The sequence below is a fragment of the Trachypithecus francoisi genome, unplaced genomic scaffold (assembly GCF_009764315.1).
Source record: "Trachypithecus francoisi isolate TF-2019V2 unplaced genomic scaffold, Tfra_2.0 Lachesis_group17, whole genome shotgun sequence".
Classification (NCBI taxonomy): Eukaryota; Metazoa; Chordata; class Mammalia; order Primates; family Cercopithecidae; genus Trachypithecus; species Trachypithecus francoisi.
In genome coordinates this window covers 86,830,972-86,852,640 of record NW_022681462.1, presented here as the reverse complement: position 1 = coordinate 86,852,640, position 21,669 = coordinate 86,830,972, and the positions used below count along the sequence as shown (strand labels likewise).

At 40.4% G+C, this 21,669-nt stretch overlaps 1 protein-coding gene and 1 pseudogene across 3 annotated transcripts in view; one reads left to right on the top strand and one right to left on the bottom strand.

Moving 5' to 3' along the window:
* ATAD2B (ATPase family AAA domain containing 2B) overlaps nucleotides 1–21,669 on the top strand; it is a 230,279-nt gene that overhangs the window by 9,155 nt on the left and 199,455 nt on the right. For all 3 annotated transcript variants that reach the window (XR_004428482.1, XM_033176396.1, XM_033176395.1), the window contains exon 2: nucleotides 19,721–19,872. Coding sequence is in view for 2 of the 3 variants with exons in the window: in XM_033176396.1 (XP_033032287.1) it covers nucleotides 19,721–19,872 (152 nt within the window). In the remaining variant the exon portion in view is untranslated. The remainder of the gene's footprint in view (nucleotides 1–19,720; nucleotides 19,873–21,669) is intronic.
* LOC117062642 lies at nucleotides 13,491–13,946 on the bottom strand (annotated as a pseudogene).

Here is a 21,669-nt window from a genome sequence, read left to right as displayed (position 1 = left end):
TAAGCCTCTTGAAAAGACATTATATAGCATATTTATATATGAAGATTTGCATTAGTAAATTAAACATCTTTAGCATTGTTAGTTTATATCTGTATTCTAGGACCCAAATTGGAATCCTGAAAGAAATGGTGCTTAAAATACCCACAAAGTATGTGCTCTAGTCTTGCCAGACAGAAATTTGGAGGTAATCCAGAGCCTAGTTTTTGATGGTGAGGCTTGCTTGTTCCTTTGTTCGTTCATTCATTCATTCATTGATTCAGTAAGGTGGAGAATGAAGCACAGTCCCTGCTTCATGGGATGTACTTAAAGTCTAGTGGAGGAGACAGATACATGCCGTAAAAAAAATAGCCCTTCCCTCAGGTCTAGTGCCCTTTCATCTACATTTGTTCAGGTGACTTAGCAGCCTGCCTAGGGGCTACTGTTTCCAGGCTCACTTCCTGTGTGGGTTTTAGAGAGGGGCCAAAAACACCCTTAAGTTGCTTTGGTTTAATCATTATGTCTGAAGTTTATACCCATTCTTGTCTCCTTTTGGGCCTTTAAGGTCTAACACTATATTTTTGTGGCAAATTTAGAATTAAGTGAAGAAATAGGATATTATTTTAGAGATTTGGCAGAAACCTATGGTTAGAGGGAATTATTCTTATGTGCCAAACAACTTTCTTGCATATTATGTGGTTAGTGACTTTACTCAGATTTGGTTTTGTGATTAGGGTTTGGAGAATTAGGATGATTGGAGTGGTCTGATATTTTTGGACTTGAATTTAGAAGTTACTTAAAAAACTTGTCAGCCATTATTTTTGAACTTAAATTTAGAAGTTGCTTAAAAAAATTGTCAACCATTGTGTTTTGTTTTTGGTAGGAATCTAATTTCAGAGAAATGTAGAAAATTAAACTTCTTGGATTTAAACTTTGATGTGTTATTTAAAACTTTTAGTGTTAAGAAACTTTTTCCTCTAAAAGTGGTGAAGATGAATCAGTTATGGAATAAATTTGACCCCTGAAAAGATAATGAAAGAATAGTGAACTCTCTTTTTTTTTTTTTTTCCAAGATGGCATCTCGTTCTGTCTCCCAGGCTGGAGTACAGTGGTGCCCTGTCGGCTCACTGCAAGCTCCGCCTCCCGAGTTCACGCCATTCTCCTGCCTCAGCCTCCCGAGTAGCTGGGACTACAGGCACTCGCCACCTCGCCCGGCTAGTTTTTTGTATTTTTTAGTAGAGACGGGGTTTCACCATGTTAGCCAGGATGGTCTTGATCTCCTGACCTCGTGATCCGCCCCTCTTGGCCTCCCAAAGTGCTGGGATTACAGGCTTGAGCCACTGCACCCGGCAATGTAATTAGTTTGTAAGTATCCATGTTGATGAGTGATCATAACCTCCAAATAAGTTATGTAAGGGTTTTAGCATATTTTTGTGCTTTATATTTCACTGATGTTCTGAAATGTGGGAAGTCAGCATAGTTAAAAGCAAAATAATGAATTGAGGCTGGGCGTGGTGGCTCATGCCTGTAATCTCAGCACTTTGGGAGGCTGAGGCAGGTGGAGCATGAGGTCAGGAGTTTGAGAGCAGACTGACTAATATGGTGAAACCCCGTCTCTACTAAAATACAAAAAAATTAGCTGAGCGTGGTGGTGCGTGCCTGTAATCCCAGCTACTTGGGAGACTGAGGCAGGGGAATCACTTGAACCCAGGAGGTGGAAGTTGCAGTGAGCTGAGATCGCGCCACTGCACTCTAACCTGGCAACAGAGCAAGACTCTGTTTCAAAAAACAAACAAACAAAACAGAATTGGTAGCCACACATGGTTGTTTACACCTGTAATCCCAGCTACTCTAGAGGCTAAGCAGGGAAGGATGGCTTGAGCCCAGGAGTTTGAGTCCAGCCTGTACAACATAGCAGTACTCTTTTTTTTTTTTACATGGTGAGTTGGATTTTTTTTTTTTTTAAATCATGACTTTGTTTTCCTAGGTTACAGAGGGTAGTGGTTAATAGGTAGGGTGACCATATATGTCTGCATTCGCCTAGGATAGTACTGACCTGCCTGGTACATGCACAGTTTATGCTTGTCCCAAAAAAATTACTAATGCCCTTAACCCTCTATTTAACGTGTTTAGATGATAGAATACCTGGTTACTGTGTTGGTTTATATGTATGTCTTTTAAGTTTTCATAAGTGGTATTTAGGTATAGAGCTTGTTTTATTATTTTCTTTTAACCATTATATTTTCATCTGTGTGGTAACTTTGTATACATACAGTCACTACTCCCACCTGCTACATAGTACTTTGTAGCGTCAATTCATTGCATTTTAACTATTCACCCTCAAGAGATGGGTACCTAAATTGTTTCCTTTTCTCTGCTGCTGCAAATATTGCTGCAGTTAATACCCTGATGCAATGTCCCTCGTTGACTTGGTGTGGGAATTTCTTTGAGATAGACACCAAGAGTGGAAGAGTGTATGTGTACTTAAAATAAATATTACCTCTAGATATGCTGCTCTAGTCTCCATTCGTAGGAGTATAGCGTATGAGAGTTCTTGTATCTCCACTTGCCTGCCAATATTTGGCATCAGCTACCTTTTTAATAGCCTTTCTTTAGTTACTATTGAGTTTGGGTAACTCTTTATGTCCATGCTAACTTTTTTTGCTTTCCTCCTCTCTGAAATGCCTGTTAAGATTTGTTTTTTGCCCATTTCACTATTTTCTACTGGAGTTGCTATTTTATTATTGTTTTTCAAGAGTAATTAGAGATTTGTGACTTTTGACTTTTTTTGGTCCCACACTAAAGGATACTGTTTACATTGTGACTTTATACATACATACAGTTTTACTGTTTAGGTCTTTGATTCATTTTGTTCATTCTGCTAGACAACTTGTCCTTTGTCGTGCCACTTTGTAATACGTTAAGTTCTCATGTATGTTGTGTTCTGATCTCTGTTCTTTTCTGTTGGTCTGTTTATGCTTATGAAAATATTATACTTTATTTTTATTTTTTTAATTTTTTGTAGAGACAGGGTTATTGCTGTGTTGCCCAGGTAGTCTTGAACTCCTGGGCTCAAGCAATCCTCCTGCCCTGGCCTCCTGAAGTGTTGGGATTACAGGTGTAAGCCACCATGCCTGGCCCATACTGGTGTGGTTTTTTTTTGTCCCGGGTCCTGCTGTGTCACCCAGGCTGGAGTGCCCTGGTGTGATCACAGCTCACTGAAGCCTCGACCACCTAGGCTCAAGCAATCCTCTCGCGTCAGCCTCCCAGAGTGTTGAGATTACAGGCATGAGCCATTCTACCAGGCCAATACTATTTTTCATACTATGGTTTTGAGTTATGTCTTATGATCTTAAAGGACAAGTTTCTCCTCTTTGTTATTTTTCAAGGTTGACTTAGATGTCTGGGGGTTGTTTTTCAATTTTAATTTCAATTACGATTATAGAGTTACTTAGAAGATCCAACTAGATTTTTTTTTTTTTCCCCTGAGACGGAATCTTGCTCTGTTGCCCAGGCTGGAGTGCAGTGGCGTGATCTCGGCTCACTGCAACCTCCACCTCCCGGGTTCAAGTGATACTTCTGCTTCAGCCTCCCAAGTAGCTGGGATTACAGGCATGCGCACCCATGCCCAGCTAATTTTTGTATTTTTAGTAGAGCTGGGATTTCACCATGTTGGCAAGGCTGGTCTCAAACCCCTGACCTCAAATGATCTGCCCGCCTTGACCTCCCAAAGTGCTGGGATTACAGGCGTGAGTGAGCCACCATACCTGGCCCCAACTAGAATTTTGATTAGTAATATATTGAATTCATAGATTAATTTGTAGAGAATTGACACCTTCAAATTGTTAGCCTAACAGCATGGAACATCTCTCACTTAACATAGTTTGTATATTTCTCTTGTAGGATTGGATGCTTTCTTTGTGGCCTAATATATTGTCAGTTTTGGTAAATGTTTATTGTGTGCTGGGGATAAATGTATATTTTCTGTTAAATGTAGAAAAATAAAAATGTATGATGGAAAACATTAAGAGATGGGATATATTATAGTGTGAACTTATTGATTAGTCAGATACTCAGAAATCTCTTGTTCCACATTAAGATTCTTTTTATTTTTTATTTATTTATTTTTGAGACAGAGTCTTTCTCTGTCACCCAGACTAGAGAGCAGTGGCTCCATCTCGGCTCACTGCAACCTACGTCTTATGGCTTCCAGTGATTCTCCTGTCTCAGCCTCCTGAGTAGCTGAGATTACAGGCGTAGGCCAGTATGCATGCCTGGCTAATTTTTGTATTTTTAGTAGTGATGGGGGTTTTATTGTGTTGGCCAGGCTGGTCTCGAACTCTTGACCTCAGGTGATCCGCCTACTTCAGCCTCCCAAAGTGCTGGGATTACAGATGTGAGCCACTGTACCCGGCCCCACATTAAGATTCTACCTAGTTTTTGCTGTTGTTGAAATTATTTTTGTTATTTTTCAAATTCTCCTGGTGTGTTTTTTTAAGTAAATTTTTATTTTAGAGTATATTTTAATTTCCTATTTGCTTTCTTCTTTCATCCATTGGTTATCTGGAAGTATGTTGCTTACTTTCCAAATAGTTGGGCATTTATTTTCCTTGCATTTTTTTTGAGATGGGGTCTTTTTTTTTTTTTTTTTGAGACGGAGTCTGGCTCTGTCGCCCAGGCTGGAGTGCGGTGGCCGGATCTCAGCTCACTGCAAGCTCTGCCTCCCAGGTTCACGCCATTCTCCTTCCTCCGCCTCCCAAGTAGCTGGGACTACAGGCGCCCGCCTCGTCGCCCGGCTAGTTTTTTGTATTCTTTAGTAGAGACGGGGTTTCACCGTATTAGCCAGGATGGTCTCGATCTCCTGACCTTGTGATCCGCCCGTCTCGGCCTCCCAAAGTGCTGGGATTACAGGCTTGAGCCACCGCGCCCGGCCGAGATGGGGTCTTACTCTCTCACCCAGGCTGGAGTACAGTGAAAGTGACATGATTGTAGCCCACTGTAGCCTTGAACTCCTGGACTCAAGTGATCCTTCTGTCTCAGCCTCCCAAATAGCTAGGACTACAGGTGTGTGCCACCAGGCCTGGGTAATTTGAAAATTTTTTTTTGTTAGAGAGGGTCTTGTTATCTCCCTTTGTTGCCCAGTCTGGCCTCAAATTCCTAGACTCAAGCAATCCTCCCACCTTGGCCTTCGTAAGTGCTTGGATCACAGGTATGAGCCACTGTACCTGGCCTATTTTCTGTTTATAGTTTTGTTAATTACTTCTAGCTTAATTCCATTGTGCTCAGAGAACATACTACATATGATTTCAGTCTTTTGAAATTTGTTCGGACTTATTTTGTTAGAACATTGTTTATGGTTATTTTGGTAAATGTTTCATGAACACTGGAAAAGAATATGTATTCTGCAGTTAGGGGTGCAGGATTATAGATATTCACTAAGTCAAATTTGTGCATCTTCTACTTTTGTTCTTTTTTTGAGAAGGAGTCTTGTTCTGTCATCCAGGTTGGAGTATGTAATGGCGCGATTTTGGCTTACTGCAACCGCTGCCTCCCAGGTTCAAGCGATTCTCTTGCCCCAGCCTCCTGAGTAGCTGGAGTTATAGGCACGCACCACCACACCTGGCTAATTTTTGTATTTTTAGTAGAGACGAGGTTTCACCATGTTGGCCAGGCTGCTTTCAAACTCCTGACCTCAGGTGATCCACATGCCTTGGCCTCCCAAAGTGCTGGGATTACAAGCATGAGTCACTGAGTCACTGTGCCTGGACCTTCTGCTGGTTTTAAGTTTTATGTTTTGCTTTGTGTGTGTATGTGTGATTGCTCTTAAGACTTATACTTGTATTTATTTGCTCACTTCTCTCTTCTTCTCTCTTCCCCTCTCTCCTCTCCTCTCCTCTCCTCTCCTCTTCTTCTCCTCCTCTTCTTCTTGTTTCTTTTTGGGATAAGATCTCACCCTGTCATCTAGGCTGGAGTGAAGAGGCACGATCAAGGCTAACTGCAGCCTTGACCTCCTGGGCTCAGGTGATCCTCCCACTTCAGCCTCCTGTGTAAGTCACTGTGCCTGGCCAATTAACTCTCATTTTTTCTTTAAAAAATATTGTTACCTCTTTTTTTTTTTTTTTTTTTTTTTGCGACGGAGTTTCGCTCTTGTTACCCAGGCTGGAGTGCAATGGTGCAATCTCGGCTCACCACAACCTCTGCCTCCTGAGTTCAAGCAGTTCTCCTGCCTCAGCCTCCTGAGTAGCTGGCATTACAGGCATACGCCACTATGACAGACTAATTTTGTGTTTTTAGTAGAAATGGGGTTTCTCCATGTTGGTCAGGCTGGTCTTGAACTCCCGACCTCAGGTGATCCGCCCACCTTGGCCTCCCAAAGTGCTGGGATTACAGGTGTGAGCCACCGTGCCTGGCCTATGTTACCTTTTACTGCAGACTTTTTAACATGCTCCTCCACTGTTCTTCCCTTCTTCTTACCCTATATATTTTTTTGAGACAGAGTCTTGCTCCGTTGCCCAGGCTGGAGTGCAGTGGTGCGACCTCGGCTCACTGCAACCTCTTCCTCCTAGGTTCAAGCGATTATTGTACCTCAGCCTCCCAAGTATCTGGAACTATAGGCGTGCTCCCCCACGCCCAGCTAATTTTTGTATTTTTAGTAGAGATGGGGTTTCATCATATTGGTCAGGCTGGTCTCAAACTCCTGACCTCAGGTGATCCACCTGCCTTGGCCTCCCAAACTGCTGGGATTACAGGTGTGAGCCACTGCACCCAGCCGACACCATCTCTTTAAAAAATATTCGTAGCATTTCAACTGGAAATGAAAGTGCCTTTCTTTAATTGCTGCAATTGAGTGATCAGACAATGAAGATAAGAGTTTGCAGGCTGGGCGCCGTGGCTCACACCTGTAATCTCAGCACTTTGGGAGGCCTAGGCAGGTGGATCACCTGAGGTCAGGAGGTCGAGAGCACCCTGACCAACGTAGAGAAACCCCGTCTGTACTAAAAATACAAAATTAGCCGAGTGTGGTGGTGGATGCTTGTAATCCCAGCTATTCGGGAAGTTGAGGCAGGAGAATCTCTTGAACCCAGGAGGTGGAGGTTGCAGTGAGCTGAGATTGCGCCATTGCACTCCAGCCTGGGCAACAAGAGCAAAACTCTGTCTCAAAAAAAAAAAAGAGTATGCAAGAGTGGACAGTGGCTCACACCTGTAATCCCAGCATTTTGGGAGGCCAAGGTTGGAGGATCACTTGAGGCCAGGAGTTTGATACCAGTCTGGGAAACAAAGTGAGACCTCACCTCTATTAAAAAAAACCCAAAAAATTGGCCTGGTATGGTCGTGTGTGCCTTTAGTCCCAGCTACTTGGGAAGCTAAGGTGAGAGGATCGCTTGAGCCCAGGAGTTTGAGGCTGTAGCGAGTTATGATCATACCACTGCACTCCAACCTGATGAAATCTCATCTCTTAAAAACCAAAATAAAAAAAAAAAAGCAAGCCAAACTTATGCAAGACTCAACCTCAGCTCTTTGGAGAAATATTTTATTCTTACTTAAAAAGTATGAAATAAATATTACTTTGTTTTGTTTTATTTTCTACACGTTATGATGAAATAAATATTTCAAATAATGTGGACATACACAGAAAAAAAGGGCTTTTCCCTGCTCCCCTAATTTCTCCAGTTTGTTCTTCTGAGGAATAACCACTGTTGAAGCTGCTGTACATCCTTCTGACCATTGCATGTATACCATGGGTTTATATGTGTGTCACACACATATGACACACACATATACACATATAAACAACCCATAGGTGGTACCCATGGGTACATGTGCAATATGTGTGTATGTATAATATATATGTATATATGTGTGTGTGTGTGTGTGTGTATATATATATATTTTTTGGAGACAATATCTCACTTTGTCACCCAGGCTAGAGTGCAGTGGTGCAGTCATGGCTCACTGCAGCCTTGACCTCCTATGATCTCCCACCTCAGCCTCCTGAGTAGCTGGGACTACAGGCATGTGCCACCATGCTTTAGGTCTCCCAAAATGCTGGGATTTCAGGTGTGAGCCACCACACCTGGCTTATTTCATTTTTCTTGATGGCTTTCTACTATTTCTTTTTTTTCCTCACACTGTTGACCAGGAGCCTTTCTAATATTTCTGATATTTCTTTGTATCATTATACTGCCACATATTTAACCTGTTGGCACACAGGCTTTCTCCATACTTTTAACTTTATAAATAGTGTAGCAGAAAATGACCTTCCTTTTTATTTTTTTTATTTTTTATTTTGAGACAGTCTTCCTCTGTTGCCCAGGCTGGAGTGCGGTGGCACAATCTCGGCTCACTGCAACCTCTGCCTCCCAGGTTCAAGTGGTTCTCCTTTCTCAGCCTCCTGAGTAGCTGGGATTACAGGCACCCACCACCATGCCTGGCCAGTTTTTTTTTTGTATTTTTAGTAGAGACATGGTTTCACCATGTTGGTGAGGCTGGTCTTGAACTCCTGACCTCAAGTGATTCTCCTGCCTCTGCTTCCCAAAGTTGGAATTACAGGCACGAGCCACCACACCCAGCCGACCTTTCTCTTTTAGATAAAGTGGAATTACTCGGTCAAATGATAATGTGTATTTTAAATTTTCATAGGTTTTCTCAAATTGCTTTACACTGAGACTAAACCAGTTTATGCCCCATTCCCCAGTACTATCAGCACTATTTTCATATATCTTTACCAGCTAATTTAAAGAGTTAAATTTTAACTTCCGTGAAAGACAGGTACTGCCTTAGCGCTAAGTATCTTTAGTATCTAACACAAAAACAGGCACTTAATAAATTTTGTTTGTGGAAGGAATGAATTATTGAAAATAATTAATAAGCTTATGAAGTTACATTAACTCTATAAAGCCAAACAAGTATTCTTACTTGAGATTGTATCTACTGTGAGGCAGTAGGTATAAAATTTGTTACTTATACTACCTCCCTGATTCTTCTAACCATCTCATGAGGTAAATGGTAGTTTCTGAGTTATAGTGGTAGTGCTGCAATGTAAGATTGGTCCTGTCTGTATAACTTCAAAGTCTGTGGCATGTTTCTTTTCTTTTTCTTTTTTGAAACAGGGTCTCACTCTGTCACCCAAGCTGGAGTGCAGTGGTGTAATCATGGCTCACTGCGTCCTGGACCTCCTTGGCTCAAGCGATCCACCTACCTCAGCCTCCTGAGTATCTGGGGTCACAGTCATGTACCACTACCCCATGGCTAATTTTTAAAGTTTTTGTAGAGACAAGTCTCAGAGTCTTACTTTGTTGGCCAGGCTGTTCTTGAACTCATGGACTCAAGTGATCCTTTTACTTCAGCCTCCCAAAGTGTTGGGATTATAGATAGGAGCCACCATACCTGACGACCATGTGGCATTTTTCAGTACCCACGTTATCTCTTTCTTATTTTAAATAATGTAATATTTTCAGATTTTTAGAAACTACCTTTTAGAAATTTTTATCTGGAAGAAAAGTGCATTTTAAATTATTATAGACTGTTTTTTAATCTTTCTGTATCTTCTAAACTAACAGATCGCTTCTATGTATTTTTTTCTCTTTCTATATTATTTCATGATGATTGCTTAGAAATACTAAACTAGTAAGCCCTTGTTCTTGGAATATTTGAGGAAAATTTAGAACATTTTGTATGCTTGCCATTTCAGGACTTTGTAGAATAGTGTTGGACCTAAATAAACAAATAGCAGTGCAGAGCTTTGTTTTTTGCAGTCATGGTAACCACTGCCTCTGTGCATTCTTTTTATAAATGAAAGAAAAAGAAATTGACTGCACTTCTAAGCTTCCTTGTGAAAACAGGAATACTTGTTAAAAAAAAAAGTATACAAAAAGCCTGTCCTATAAGGAAATCGGAAAAGATTGATTGCACCCATACACTTTCTGATCTAACTTGGGGGAAAATGTTCCTATTCTGTTTTTTTCTTTCTTGTCTCTTTGAGACTTTTTCTCTCATCATTTACTTACTCTTTAAATAATTTGTTTTATTCTGTCTTACAGTTTCCTTTTTTCTATAAGAAGCCAAGTTGTCTTTTCTTAAAAAAAAAAAAAAAAGAAAATCCTTTCCTCCAACTCTAAACTATTCTTTCTTTTTTAATTCTGACACTTTTTTGTAAGACTAGCTCTGTGGTCATTACCTGTACTTGCTCACCACTTGCTCCATTATTCACCTAGTGATTTCCACTCTGCATTTCACAGACATTGCCCTGTCAGAAGTTACAATGATCTCTTACTTACAAATCCTCAGGTTTATCAGCTTTCTTCTGTTAAGTCTTTTTGGAGCAGTTTAACTCCCCTTGTTTTAGTGAGAGACTATATTTGTCTCTGATTTTTATGACATCTCTTGTGCTTATCCCCATTAATTAGACTTTTTTTTAAGGTTTTGACTTCTGCCCTTCTGTTTTTATATTCTATACATTACCTGTGATCATTTTTTTTATGAGCATGTTTCATATCTGTCTGTGCTCCTTAACTCACTTCATCTCAGAGGTGTATTTCCCATAGCCTGATAGACCTCTCCCTAGATTTCTGGCTATAATTCCAAACTAACTTTCCACTTTTAATTTAGCATTATACTTCTCCTGTCATCACCTGTTCCCTGGTTCCCCATACCACCACCACCACCAACAACAAACAGCACTTTTTATACTTGCCCTTACTGTATTTATTTTGAATACAGCACTGATATCACTAATCTAGTTATTTTGTTTTCTGGACTAAATTTCCTCTTTCTGATTTTCCCAATTCTAAATGAGGCCATCATCAAGTTTTGATTTAATCTAGTGGTCTGCTAATTCACTTATTTCCATGCATCTCTCATTTTAAAATGCTATACTTGACTTCATTCTTTTTTGTCATTAGATTAAAATCCAGCTTTTAGATTTCTGACAAATTTAGATCTGGGCACGAAGCCTTCCTTGAAAACCAGAGCAACATCTATTCATTTCTGTTATTCTCAAGTTCTTTTGCCTCACTTTATAAGATTTATGAGAATAATAGTCACTATGATAGCTGATGAGTATGGTTTAAGGGACTATAAAAGTCAAGGAGAAAATGGTTTTTACAAATTGAAAAAAATTATCTATTTAAAGAGGTTAGAATTAAACTAAAAAGTTACTTAAGTGGGGATGACTGTATCTTTTTTTATGTAATTTCTGTAGGATTTTACATTATTATTATTATATTTCTATTGGAAGTTATCTCATCCTTGGATTATGTTCTGGTATTTTATGTGCCCCATTATTAAGTTGTTGGAGTACATATTCCCATTTCTATAGAAAACTTGAAAACATCATTTATTTATTTATTTATTTTTGAGACAGGGTCTTGCTCTGTTGCCCAGACTAGAGTGCAGTAATGCAATTATGGCTCACTGCAGCCTCAACTCCTGGGGCTCAGGTGATTCTCCCACTTCAGCCTCCCAAGTAGCTGGGACTGCAGGCGTGGAGCAGCACACCTGGCTAATTTTTCTATTTTTCTGTAGAGACAAGGTCTTGCCATTTTGCCCAGGCTGGTCTCGAACTCCTGAGCTCAAACATCCGCCCCCCTCAGCCTCTCAGTGTTGAGATTACAGGTGTGAGCCACCATGCATGGCCAAAAACATCCTTTAAAGTCCACATCATTTATGATGTCTTCCTTCGTCTCTGCTAGCAGTTATAGTTTTTTGTTTTTTGCTTTCACAGAATTAGGTATTACTATAATAGTTTTTTTTTTTTTTTTTTTTTTTTAAAGAAATGGGTCTTGCTGTGTTACTCAGACTGGTTTCAAACTCCTGGCCACAAGGATCCTCCTGCCTGGGTCTCCCAAAATGTTGGGATTACAGATGTGAGCCACTGTGCTTGGCCTCAAGTAGTTCTTACTCATCTTTTTTACCACTGCCTTCCACATCTTATGTACATAGTAGGTCCTCAATAAATGTTAGTTAATTGAAATTATTTCCCTTATGCCTGAGATACTTTTCCTACTCATGGATTATAATCACTCTGACACAGATTGCTAAATGGCTGTGGGTAGATTGCATAATCTTTTAAATATCTTTGTCATGAAACTGGTAACGCCTTCTCTCAAAGGGTTAGGTTATCATTAGCTAGTAAAATGCTTTGAAGATGAAGAAGTTAAGGTTGAGCATTATGATCATCCTATTAAGGGTGAATTGTTAGCATCAGGTTTGTAGGTAGAAGCTTTCCCAAAGCTTGAAGTTAATTAAATGGTGCTGAAGTAATAATTTTGTACCAGTTTACATTGTGGTTGCTTGCTTAACTTAAATCTCCAGATTTCTTTGGAGAGAAGGAGTCTTTGGTAATGCTCTTTATTCTGAGGTCTCTGTCATAGAGCCAAATCAAGATTGAAACCTCCCGTGACAGAAAAGTAAATATACCAGTACATTGTAGCAGTTAAGATGATGCGCTTGGTATTATATTTGAAGTATGTTATATGCCAGAGGTCCTCAGACTTCCGTGTACTAAGAATCATTTGGAAGCCCTCATTAAAAATGTTTCACCTCCAGAGATTCCAGTCCAGCTGGTTGTATTTTTAAATGAGTAATGCAGGTGATTTTTGATTCAGGTAGTATGTAAACAACAGTTTGAGTAATACTTCTGAGTGGAATTGAAGAAGGCCCGTAGAATATGCGAATGGCCAATAAATAAATGTGCAAAACTCACTTAAATTGATATTCAAGTAACGATATACTCATATTCTTTTAAAAATTCAAATATTTTACTTTTTTTTTTTTTTTGTCTTCATTTCAGTGGTACATAGTACTTATTTCCAGAGTATATTTGGGAAACTAGTACCTGCAGATGTTCCATGAAAAAAGAGAGCTTGATCGAATAAGTTTGTGACATTTTTTATACTTTATTCCATCCTTAGAGATTTACTTTGCATGTTATCATAATACTCTTAGAAGTTTCGCAGCAAAAAGCCTTGGACCTCATTGTTTCCCAAACTTAATTCACCATGAGCCCTCCTTTCTTGCCCCTAATAATTTCTATTAATAATTTGTGAACAAATTTCCAGAAATTTTGTTTGTTGTTTTTCATTGTTACTGTGGAATTTTAAAAAATAGGGTATGTTTTTATAATTCAGGAGCTTAAAGTCTTGCTAGAATTTCAAGACTTGGACATGGCACTTTAAAGATGATAAATATATAATGCTAAGTTGAAATAATCAAGTGCCCAAATGTATAGTAGGGCTGCAGCTAGCAGGGGAGATAAGCTTAATTTAGGCTAGATTCTTCAGGGAGATTTCATGAAGGAAAAAAAATATGGGTCCTGAGATGGGTCTTGAGGTGAGTGATCAAATTTAATTAGAAGGAGTAATGTTGGCCTGGGCTATCTAAATTGGCATAGTAGTTTATAGGTACTAGTTTCTGTATCACAGGTATACTCTAGCTTAAAACACATGATGTTGCTTCCTCAGTGACTACTTTTTTTCAGTGAACAATCATTTTATTACTTGAGTACATAGACAAACTTATGCAACCAGGGCAGAGGCTGTGGATGACTCATATTTCCAGTTGGGAGGGAGGATTTGCTTGGTCATGTATTAATAATATTGAGCCAGTCGGTGAATTCGTCTATCAGAATCAAATGGAATTTGGCATCCTTATCCTTTCTAGTCCTCTCAAGATGCTTTTGAATAGCAACTGCTTGCTTAATTAAACAGTAGAGATCCTCAGGGAGATCAGGAGCAAGTCTTTTGGACTTAAGGATTCTTAAGATTGTATTGCCTGTCACAAAACATACTTGTGCAACACCATGTGAGCCTCAGGATCACACTGATTTGTGAGGGAGGCAGACCCTTCTTGGTCAGTTTGTAAGTCTGCTCCTTCATGTCATCAGATGTCAACTTCAGCCAAGTGGGAACCTTGCAGTGATGGGGCAGAGCCGATTGAGACAGGCCCTTCCCAGGAATGTGCATGCGACTCATGATGGTGGCAATCAGGCGGTCCAGTGACTATGTCTTGAATATGTTATGTAATAATGCTTTTCAAACTCTAATGTGCACATGAATCACCTGGGGATCTTTTTAAAATGGTTTCTGATTCAGTGGGTCTGAGGGTGGAGCCTGAGATTCTGCAATTTCTAAGGAGCTCCCAAATAGATGATGCCCATGTTGTTGGTTCACAGACTGGATTTGGAGTAAAGAATATCTTGGATTAATAGTTCAGTTAGATGACCTTTAATGCACATTTTAACCTTGGGAGTCTGTAAATATCCCAGGTTGGAGTGGATGAGATAGTATAAAAACTAAAGCTAGGCATGGTGGCTCATGCTTGTAATCCCAGCGCTTTGTGGGGCCAAGGCAGGAGGATCTGTTGAGGTCAGGAGTTTGAGAACAACCTGGCAATAAGACCCTGTCTCAAATAAAATAAAATAATAAAAATATGAAATAAAAAGTAAGAGGCCGGGCGTGGTGGCTCATGCTTGTAATCCCAGCACTTTGGGAGGCCGAGGCGGGCAGATCACGAGGTCAGGAGTTTGAGACCAGCCTGGCCAACACAGTGATATGTCTCTACTAAAAATACAAAACTTAGCTGGGCATGGTGGCATGCACCTGTAATCCCAGCTACTCGGGAGGCTGAGGCAGGAGAATTGCTTGAACCAGGAGGTGGAGGTTGCAGTGAGCCAAACCACTGCACTCCAGCCTGTGTGACAGAGCTAGACTACGTCTCAAAAAAAAAAAAAAAAAACCAGTGAGAAAACTGTATTAGAAATGAAAGGACTGTTGAGCGCAGTGGCTGATGACTGTAATCTCAGCACTTTGGGAGGCTGAGGCAGGCGGATCTCGAGGTCAGGAGTTGGAGACCAGCCTGGCCAATATGGTGAAACCCCATCTCTACTAAAAATGCAAAAATTAGCCGGGCGTGGTGGCGGGCGCCTGTAGTCCCAGCTACTCAGGAGGCTGAGGCAGGAGAATCGCCTCAACCCAGGAGGCAGAGCTTGCAGTGAGCCAAGATCGTGCCACTGCATTCCAGCTTGGGTGACAGAACGAGACTCCGTCTCACAGAAAAAAAAAAAAAAATGAAAGGACTAAATTAAGAAACACTGATTTGAGTATAGTATGTTGACTAAGAAAGGATTATTATAAGATTGAAGTATTTCTTAAATGATTTTCCACCCTGTACTGAATATAGTTTGGAAGTAGCTAACTAGCTTTTCTTGGGAACTTAACCTAATAAGTGTTGGTGTATTATGAAACTAATATACCATCTTTTTTTTTTTTTTTTTTTTTGAGACGGAGTCTCGCTCTGTCGCCCAGGCTGGAGTGCAGTGGCCGGACCTCAGCTCACTGCAAGCTCCGCCTCCTGGGTTTACACCATTCTCCTGCCTCAGCCTCCCGAGTGGCTGGGACTACAGGCGCCTGCCACCTCGCCCGGCTAGTTTTTTGTTTTTTTTTTTAGTAGAGACGGGGTTTCACCATGTTAGCCAGGATGGTCTCGATCTCCTGACTTCGTGATCCGCCCGTCTCGGCCTCCCAAAGTGCTGGGATTACAGGCTTGAGCCACCGCGCCCGGCTAATATACCATCTTAATTATATACATGCTCATATTTGAATTTCAAGTATTTTTTCTTTTGTGCCTTTTAGTACCAGTGTGGCCTTGTGGCTTTTTTTTTTTTTTTTGAGATGGGGTCTTGCTCTTTCGCCCAGGTTGTGATGTGATCACAGCTCACTGCAGCCTTGACCTCCTGTGCTCAAGCGATCTTCTCACTTCACCCTCTCTTTTTGTCAACAAATATCTATAATCCTTTTCAATATGCTACCATATAGAAATATCTGTGGCCAGGCACAGTGGCTCACACATGAAGTCCCAAAACTTTGGGAGGTCAAGGCTCCTGGATGATTGCTTGAGGCCAGGAGTACCAGATACTCAGAGTAGCTGGGATCACTGGTGCATACCTCCATGCCCAACTAATTATTATTTTTCTTTTGAGACAGAGTTTTCCTCTTGTTGCCCAGGCTGGAGTGCAGTGGCATGATCTCGGCTCACTGCAACCTCTGCCTCCTGGGTTCAAGCGATTCTTCTGCCTCAGCCTCCCCAGTATCTGTGATTACAGGCATGTGCCACCATGCCTGGCTGATTTTGTATTTTTAGTAGAGATGGGGTTTCACCATGTTGGTCAGGCTGGTCTGAAACTCCTGACCTCAGGTGATCCACCCGCCTCGGCCTCGCAAAGTGCTGGGATTACAGGCATGAGCCACCACGCCTGACTTAACTAATTTTTATTTTTGATTTTTTTGTAGAGATAAGATCTCATTATGTTGCCTAGGTTGGTCTGGCACTCCCGGCCTCAAGCAATCATCCTGCTCTGACCTCCCAAAGTTTTGGGATTTCGTGTGTGAGCCACTGTGCCTGGCCACATATTTCTATATGGTAGCATATTGAAAAGGATTATAGATATTTGTTGACAAAAAGAGTCAAACTCTGTAAAATATTTAAAGAGATTTATTCTGAGCCAAATATGAGTGGCCATGGACCAAGACACAGTCTCAAGAGGTCCTGAGAACATGTGCCCAAAGTGGTTGAGTTATAGCTTCGTTGTATACATTTTAGGAAGACATAAGACATCAATCAGTACATGTGAGATATACATCGGTTCAGTCTGGAAAGACGGGAAAAATGGGGGGCTTACAACTGATAGGTGGATTCAAAGATTTTCTTTCTTTTTTTTTTGGGACACCAGATCTCAGCTCACTGCAAGCTCCGCCTCCTGGGTTTACGCCATTCTCCTGCCTCAGCCTCCCGAGTAGCTGGGACTACAGGCGCCCGCCACCTCACCCGGCTAGTTTTTTGTATTTTTTAGTAGAGATGGAGTTTCACCGTGTTAGCCAGGATGGTGTCGATCTCCTGACCTCGTGATCCGCCCGTCTTGGCCTCCCAAAGTGCTGGAATTACAGGCTTGAGCCACCGCGCCCAGCCTCAAAGATTTTCTAATTGGCAATTTGTTGGAAGAGTTATTTTCTAAAAACCAGAAATCAGTATAAAGGAATGTCTGGGTTAAGATAAAGGGTTGTGAAGACCAAGATTCTTATTGCATAGATGCAGTGACCTCCCTTAGAGACAATAGGTGGCAAATATTTTTGTTCAGATCTTTAAAAGGTGTTGGGTGAGGTGTGGTGACTCACACCTATAATCCTAGCACTTTGAGAGGCTGAGGTGGGCGCATTGCTTGAGGCCAGAGGTTTGAGACCAGTCTAGTGAGGTCCCATCTTAACAACAACAAAAAATTAGCTGGGCATGATGGCAGGTGCCTGTAGTCCCAGCTACTTGGGAGGCTGAGGCTAGACGATCGCTTGAGTCCAGGAGGCAGAGGCCACAGTGAGCAGTGATCACATAGATTGAGGGTCTGTCTCAAAAAAGAAAAAGAAGAGGTTTAGGTATATATGTATGTGTATGTTTATATGTTTATACATTCCTTAGCTCTCTCTGCTGAGAGCGCTTAATTGCTGTGAAACCTCAGTAACAGTGAGCACATGTAGTGCCCAACTTTTGGTTTCTAAATACTATCGTTGACTAAGAGGAACCAAGGCTCCTTGGAGAAATGCTAATCTAGGGCCAGAGAGGGAAAGTATAAAATGAGTCTACAGAATTCAGTTGTTCCAGAAAGTAAGGAAGTACTCAAAATGATGAGAATGTGTCAAAAGACACAGGAATTACTTTGAAGGGGCTCACGCTGGCTAAATCTCACATAATTTGAGCAGCAAAATAAATAGAGTAGGGAATTACAATTTGTAGAATAAAATAAGAATCCATGATACTGATAAAAATATAAATGAATAAATGAATTTATGGAGACAGGGTAAACTCTCTTAAAATGCCAACTGCAAATGTAGAAGGAATGATGGAATTAGATAATCACCATCTTTGTGGTATTTGATAATGGCAAGAGTAGTCAATGAATACTAAAGCTGGTTGGTAGAGATTTGATGAGGGGCCAGGCGCGGTGGCTCAAGCCTGTAATCCCAGCACTTTGGGAGGCCGAGACGGGCGGATCACGAGGTCAGGAGATCGAGACCATCCTGGCTAACACGGTGAAACCCCGTCTCTACCAAAAAATACAAAAAAAACTAGCGGGGCGAGGTGGTGGGCGCCTGTAGTCCCAGCTACTTGGGAGGCTGAGGCAGGAGAATGGCGTGAACCTGGGAGGTGGAGCTTGCAGTGAGCTGAGATCCGGCCACTGCACTCCAGCCTGGTCGACAGAGCAAGACTCCGTCTCAAACAAACAAACAAACAAACAAAAAGATTTGATGAGGAACTGGATATTGGTGAATTATCAAAATAATTCCCCGTAATATGTAAATCAAATACAAAGGAAAACATAGTTACGTTACAGTGAAGAAACCTGGCAGACACCAGATTGACCAAGTGATGAGGGTTATCCCTAGGGATGGGAAGGATAGGTATGGTATGCACAGCATCATTTCTGTATATATTTTTTAAGAATATGTGGCCCGAATCTGATCATTAGGAACATCAGCTGGGCCCAGATTGGGGGTCATCCTAGAGAATAAAAGGCCTGTACTCTTTTATTTTTTTTGAGACGGAGTCTCGGTCTGTCACCCATCTGGAGTGCAGTGGTTGCTCACTGCAACCTCCACCTCCTGGGTTTGAGGGATTCTTGTGCTTCAGCCTCCCGAGTAGCTGGGATTATAGGTGTGTACCACCACACCTGGCTTTAAAAAAATATATTTTTAGTAGAGATGGGTTCACCAGGCTTGTCTGGAACTCCTGATCTCGGGTGATTTGCCCCACCTTGGCCTCCCAAAGTGTTGGGATTACATGCATGAGCCACCGCGCCTGGCTCGCCTATGCTCTTGACAGTCAAGGACATGAAAGATAGGGAAAGAAGGAAAGACTGATTAAGGGAGACTGAGGAGGTCCATTAACTAAATGCAGTATGTGTTTCTGTTTAGTATCCCGTCTTTAGAAAGAGAGGCGTTGTTGGGACATTTGGTAAAATTTGAATATGTCTGTGGTTTGACTTTGTATTATACCAGTGTTCATTTCCTGATTAGGGGGCTTGTGTGGTGGTAATGTAGCAAAGTGCCCTTGTTTGGGGAGGTATATACTGGAGTATTTAGGAGGGTCTGAGGGATTGTGTCAATACAAAAAAGATACATATACACACCAAACGTTTAAGAACACACACCTTTTCTTGAGCATTTTTCAAAATAAAAACAAAAAACAACATATTTTTCTGATTATAAATGTAATCTTTCTTGCTTTTATATTTACAGATTATACATTTTGCTATATTTGTAGTATAATTCAGTAAATATTTATTGGTTGACAAAATACTATGCTTGATTTTCCAAGAATGTTAACAATTCTTTTTTTTTTTTTTTTTGAAACAGTCTTGCTCTGTCATTCAGGCTGGAGTGCACTGGCTTGATCTTGGCTCTCTGCAGCCTCCGCCTCCTGGCTTCAAGTGATTCTCCTGCTTCAGCCTCCCAAGTAGCTGGAATTACAGGCGCCTGCCACCACACCCAGCTAATTTTTTTTTTTTTTTTTTTTTGGTAGAGACGGGGTTTCGTCATGTTGGCCAGTGTGGTCTTGAACTCCTGACCTTAAGTGATCTGCCTGCCTCAGCCACCCAAAGTGCTGGCATTACAGGAGTGAACCACTGAGCCTGGCCCCTAATATTAACAATTCTACATGTCTTAATAGGAATAATAAATACATTTTTAACATTGTCTTTCAGAAAGCTGAAGTTGATGGTAGTTTAAGTGATAGCCACGTATCTCCTCCAGCCAAACGCACTTTGAAACAACCTGATTCTGTTTGCAAAGACAAATCAAAATCACGAAGTACTGGTCAGCGAGAGGAATGGAATTTATCAACTGGACAGGCCAGGTGAGAAAGGAGAACTCATTGATTGTTTTTTCTTAAATTACTGAATGTGATTCAGTGCTGATATTAATGCTAATTTTTTTAGCTTATAAAATAAGTATCTTATAAATACTTATAAGTAAATTGAATTAAACTTATTTTATAATTTTTGTATGTAATTTTATTTTCTCCTGATAATACTCTAAAATATATTTGTTTTATAAAGATATACGATATGTAACAGAAACTACCATAAGTGAAACAATAAGGATTTTGATGACTCTTGAGTATGCATATGTATTTATAGTCCTGAAAATTTAAATAAAACATATGGTCAGAATTATATTTTTACTTGAAAATAAAATCCCTTTTTTAAGATTATTGACTATTTCACTTGAGTTGATATACGAAGATATAATGACATGTAAATTAATTTTTAAAGACACCTTTTCATCTGTTTACCCTGTTTTAAACTTAAATTTGCTTGTATCTGGTTCAGTATGCATCAGGAAAACTTAATTTTCGTCAGTTTCAGAGTAAATTACCAACATTTACTCTGAAACTGATGAAAATTAAGTTTAATTTACTCCCAAATGGTAGTTAGGTTAGGCACCCACATAGAAAAGATTTAAACATTGAAATCAGATTCTTTAGCTTCTGTTTTGTTTGAAGTCTTTATTTTTATTTTTTTCTAATTAAAAACAATTTTTTTTTACATCGATCTGGGAACTAAAGGGTTCTTTAAACTCTTTAAAGTAGAAGTGCTGATGATGTGTGACTGAACAGAAGTAAAAGGGAAGTTCTTTGTTTTTATTCTTCAAGTATTTAAAAATATTTTGATTTTACATGTGTAGATAAATTCTGGATACTTTTATTCTCTAGGGAAAAAAATCTTTGGGGTTATATAGACTTTGACAGGCTGCGTACATTTATTAGTCCCTAAGGGGTCTCTATACTTAATAAAATACACTCCATAAGATGACCAGTTTATGTTTTGTAATTTGCATTATATGTGGGCTAAGTAGAAAAATACATGAATCATAGTCTGTTGAGTTTTATTTTTATTTTTCTTTCCCACACCCATACATCTGTGAGATGAAACAGGTCTGGATCATTATGATGATGTTACTTTAGTACTACTATGTAATTATACTTTTAGACTTGATCTACCTGTTATAATCTCTATCTTGCATTTATTAAATGAGTGAATCAAATATCTTCCAGATAAATATTCCTAACAATGTTCTTTTAGTGTTAAAATTGGACTTTCAAGATGATTTTAACAGTTTATTCAAGTGCAAGTAATATACTAGATTTCTCTTATTTTATCCACCCAGCAGGCCTTTATATAAATTGATCTTGATATTTCTTTTCTTCTTTTTTTTTTTTTTTTTTGAGATGGAGTTTTGCTGGAGTGCAATGACGCTATCTTGGCTCACTGCAACCTCTGCCTCCCAGGTTGAAGTGATTCTCCTGCCTCAGCCTTCCGAGTACTTGGTGTTACAGGCATGTGCCACCACGCCCAGCTGATTTTGTATTTTTAGTAGAGACAGGGTTTCTCCATGTTGGTCAGGCTGGTCTTGAACTCCTGACCTCAGGTGATCCACTTGCCTCGGCCTCCCAAAGTACTGGGATTACAGACATGAGCCACCGCGCCTGGCCTAATTTTTCTATTTTTAGTAGAGACAGGGTTCCACCACGTTGGCCAGGCTGGTGTTGAACTCTGGACCTCAGGTGATCCACCCGCCTCAACCTCCCAAAATGCTGGGATTACAGGCATGAGCCACCGCGCCTGGCCGATATTTCATATAGAAATCTTTC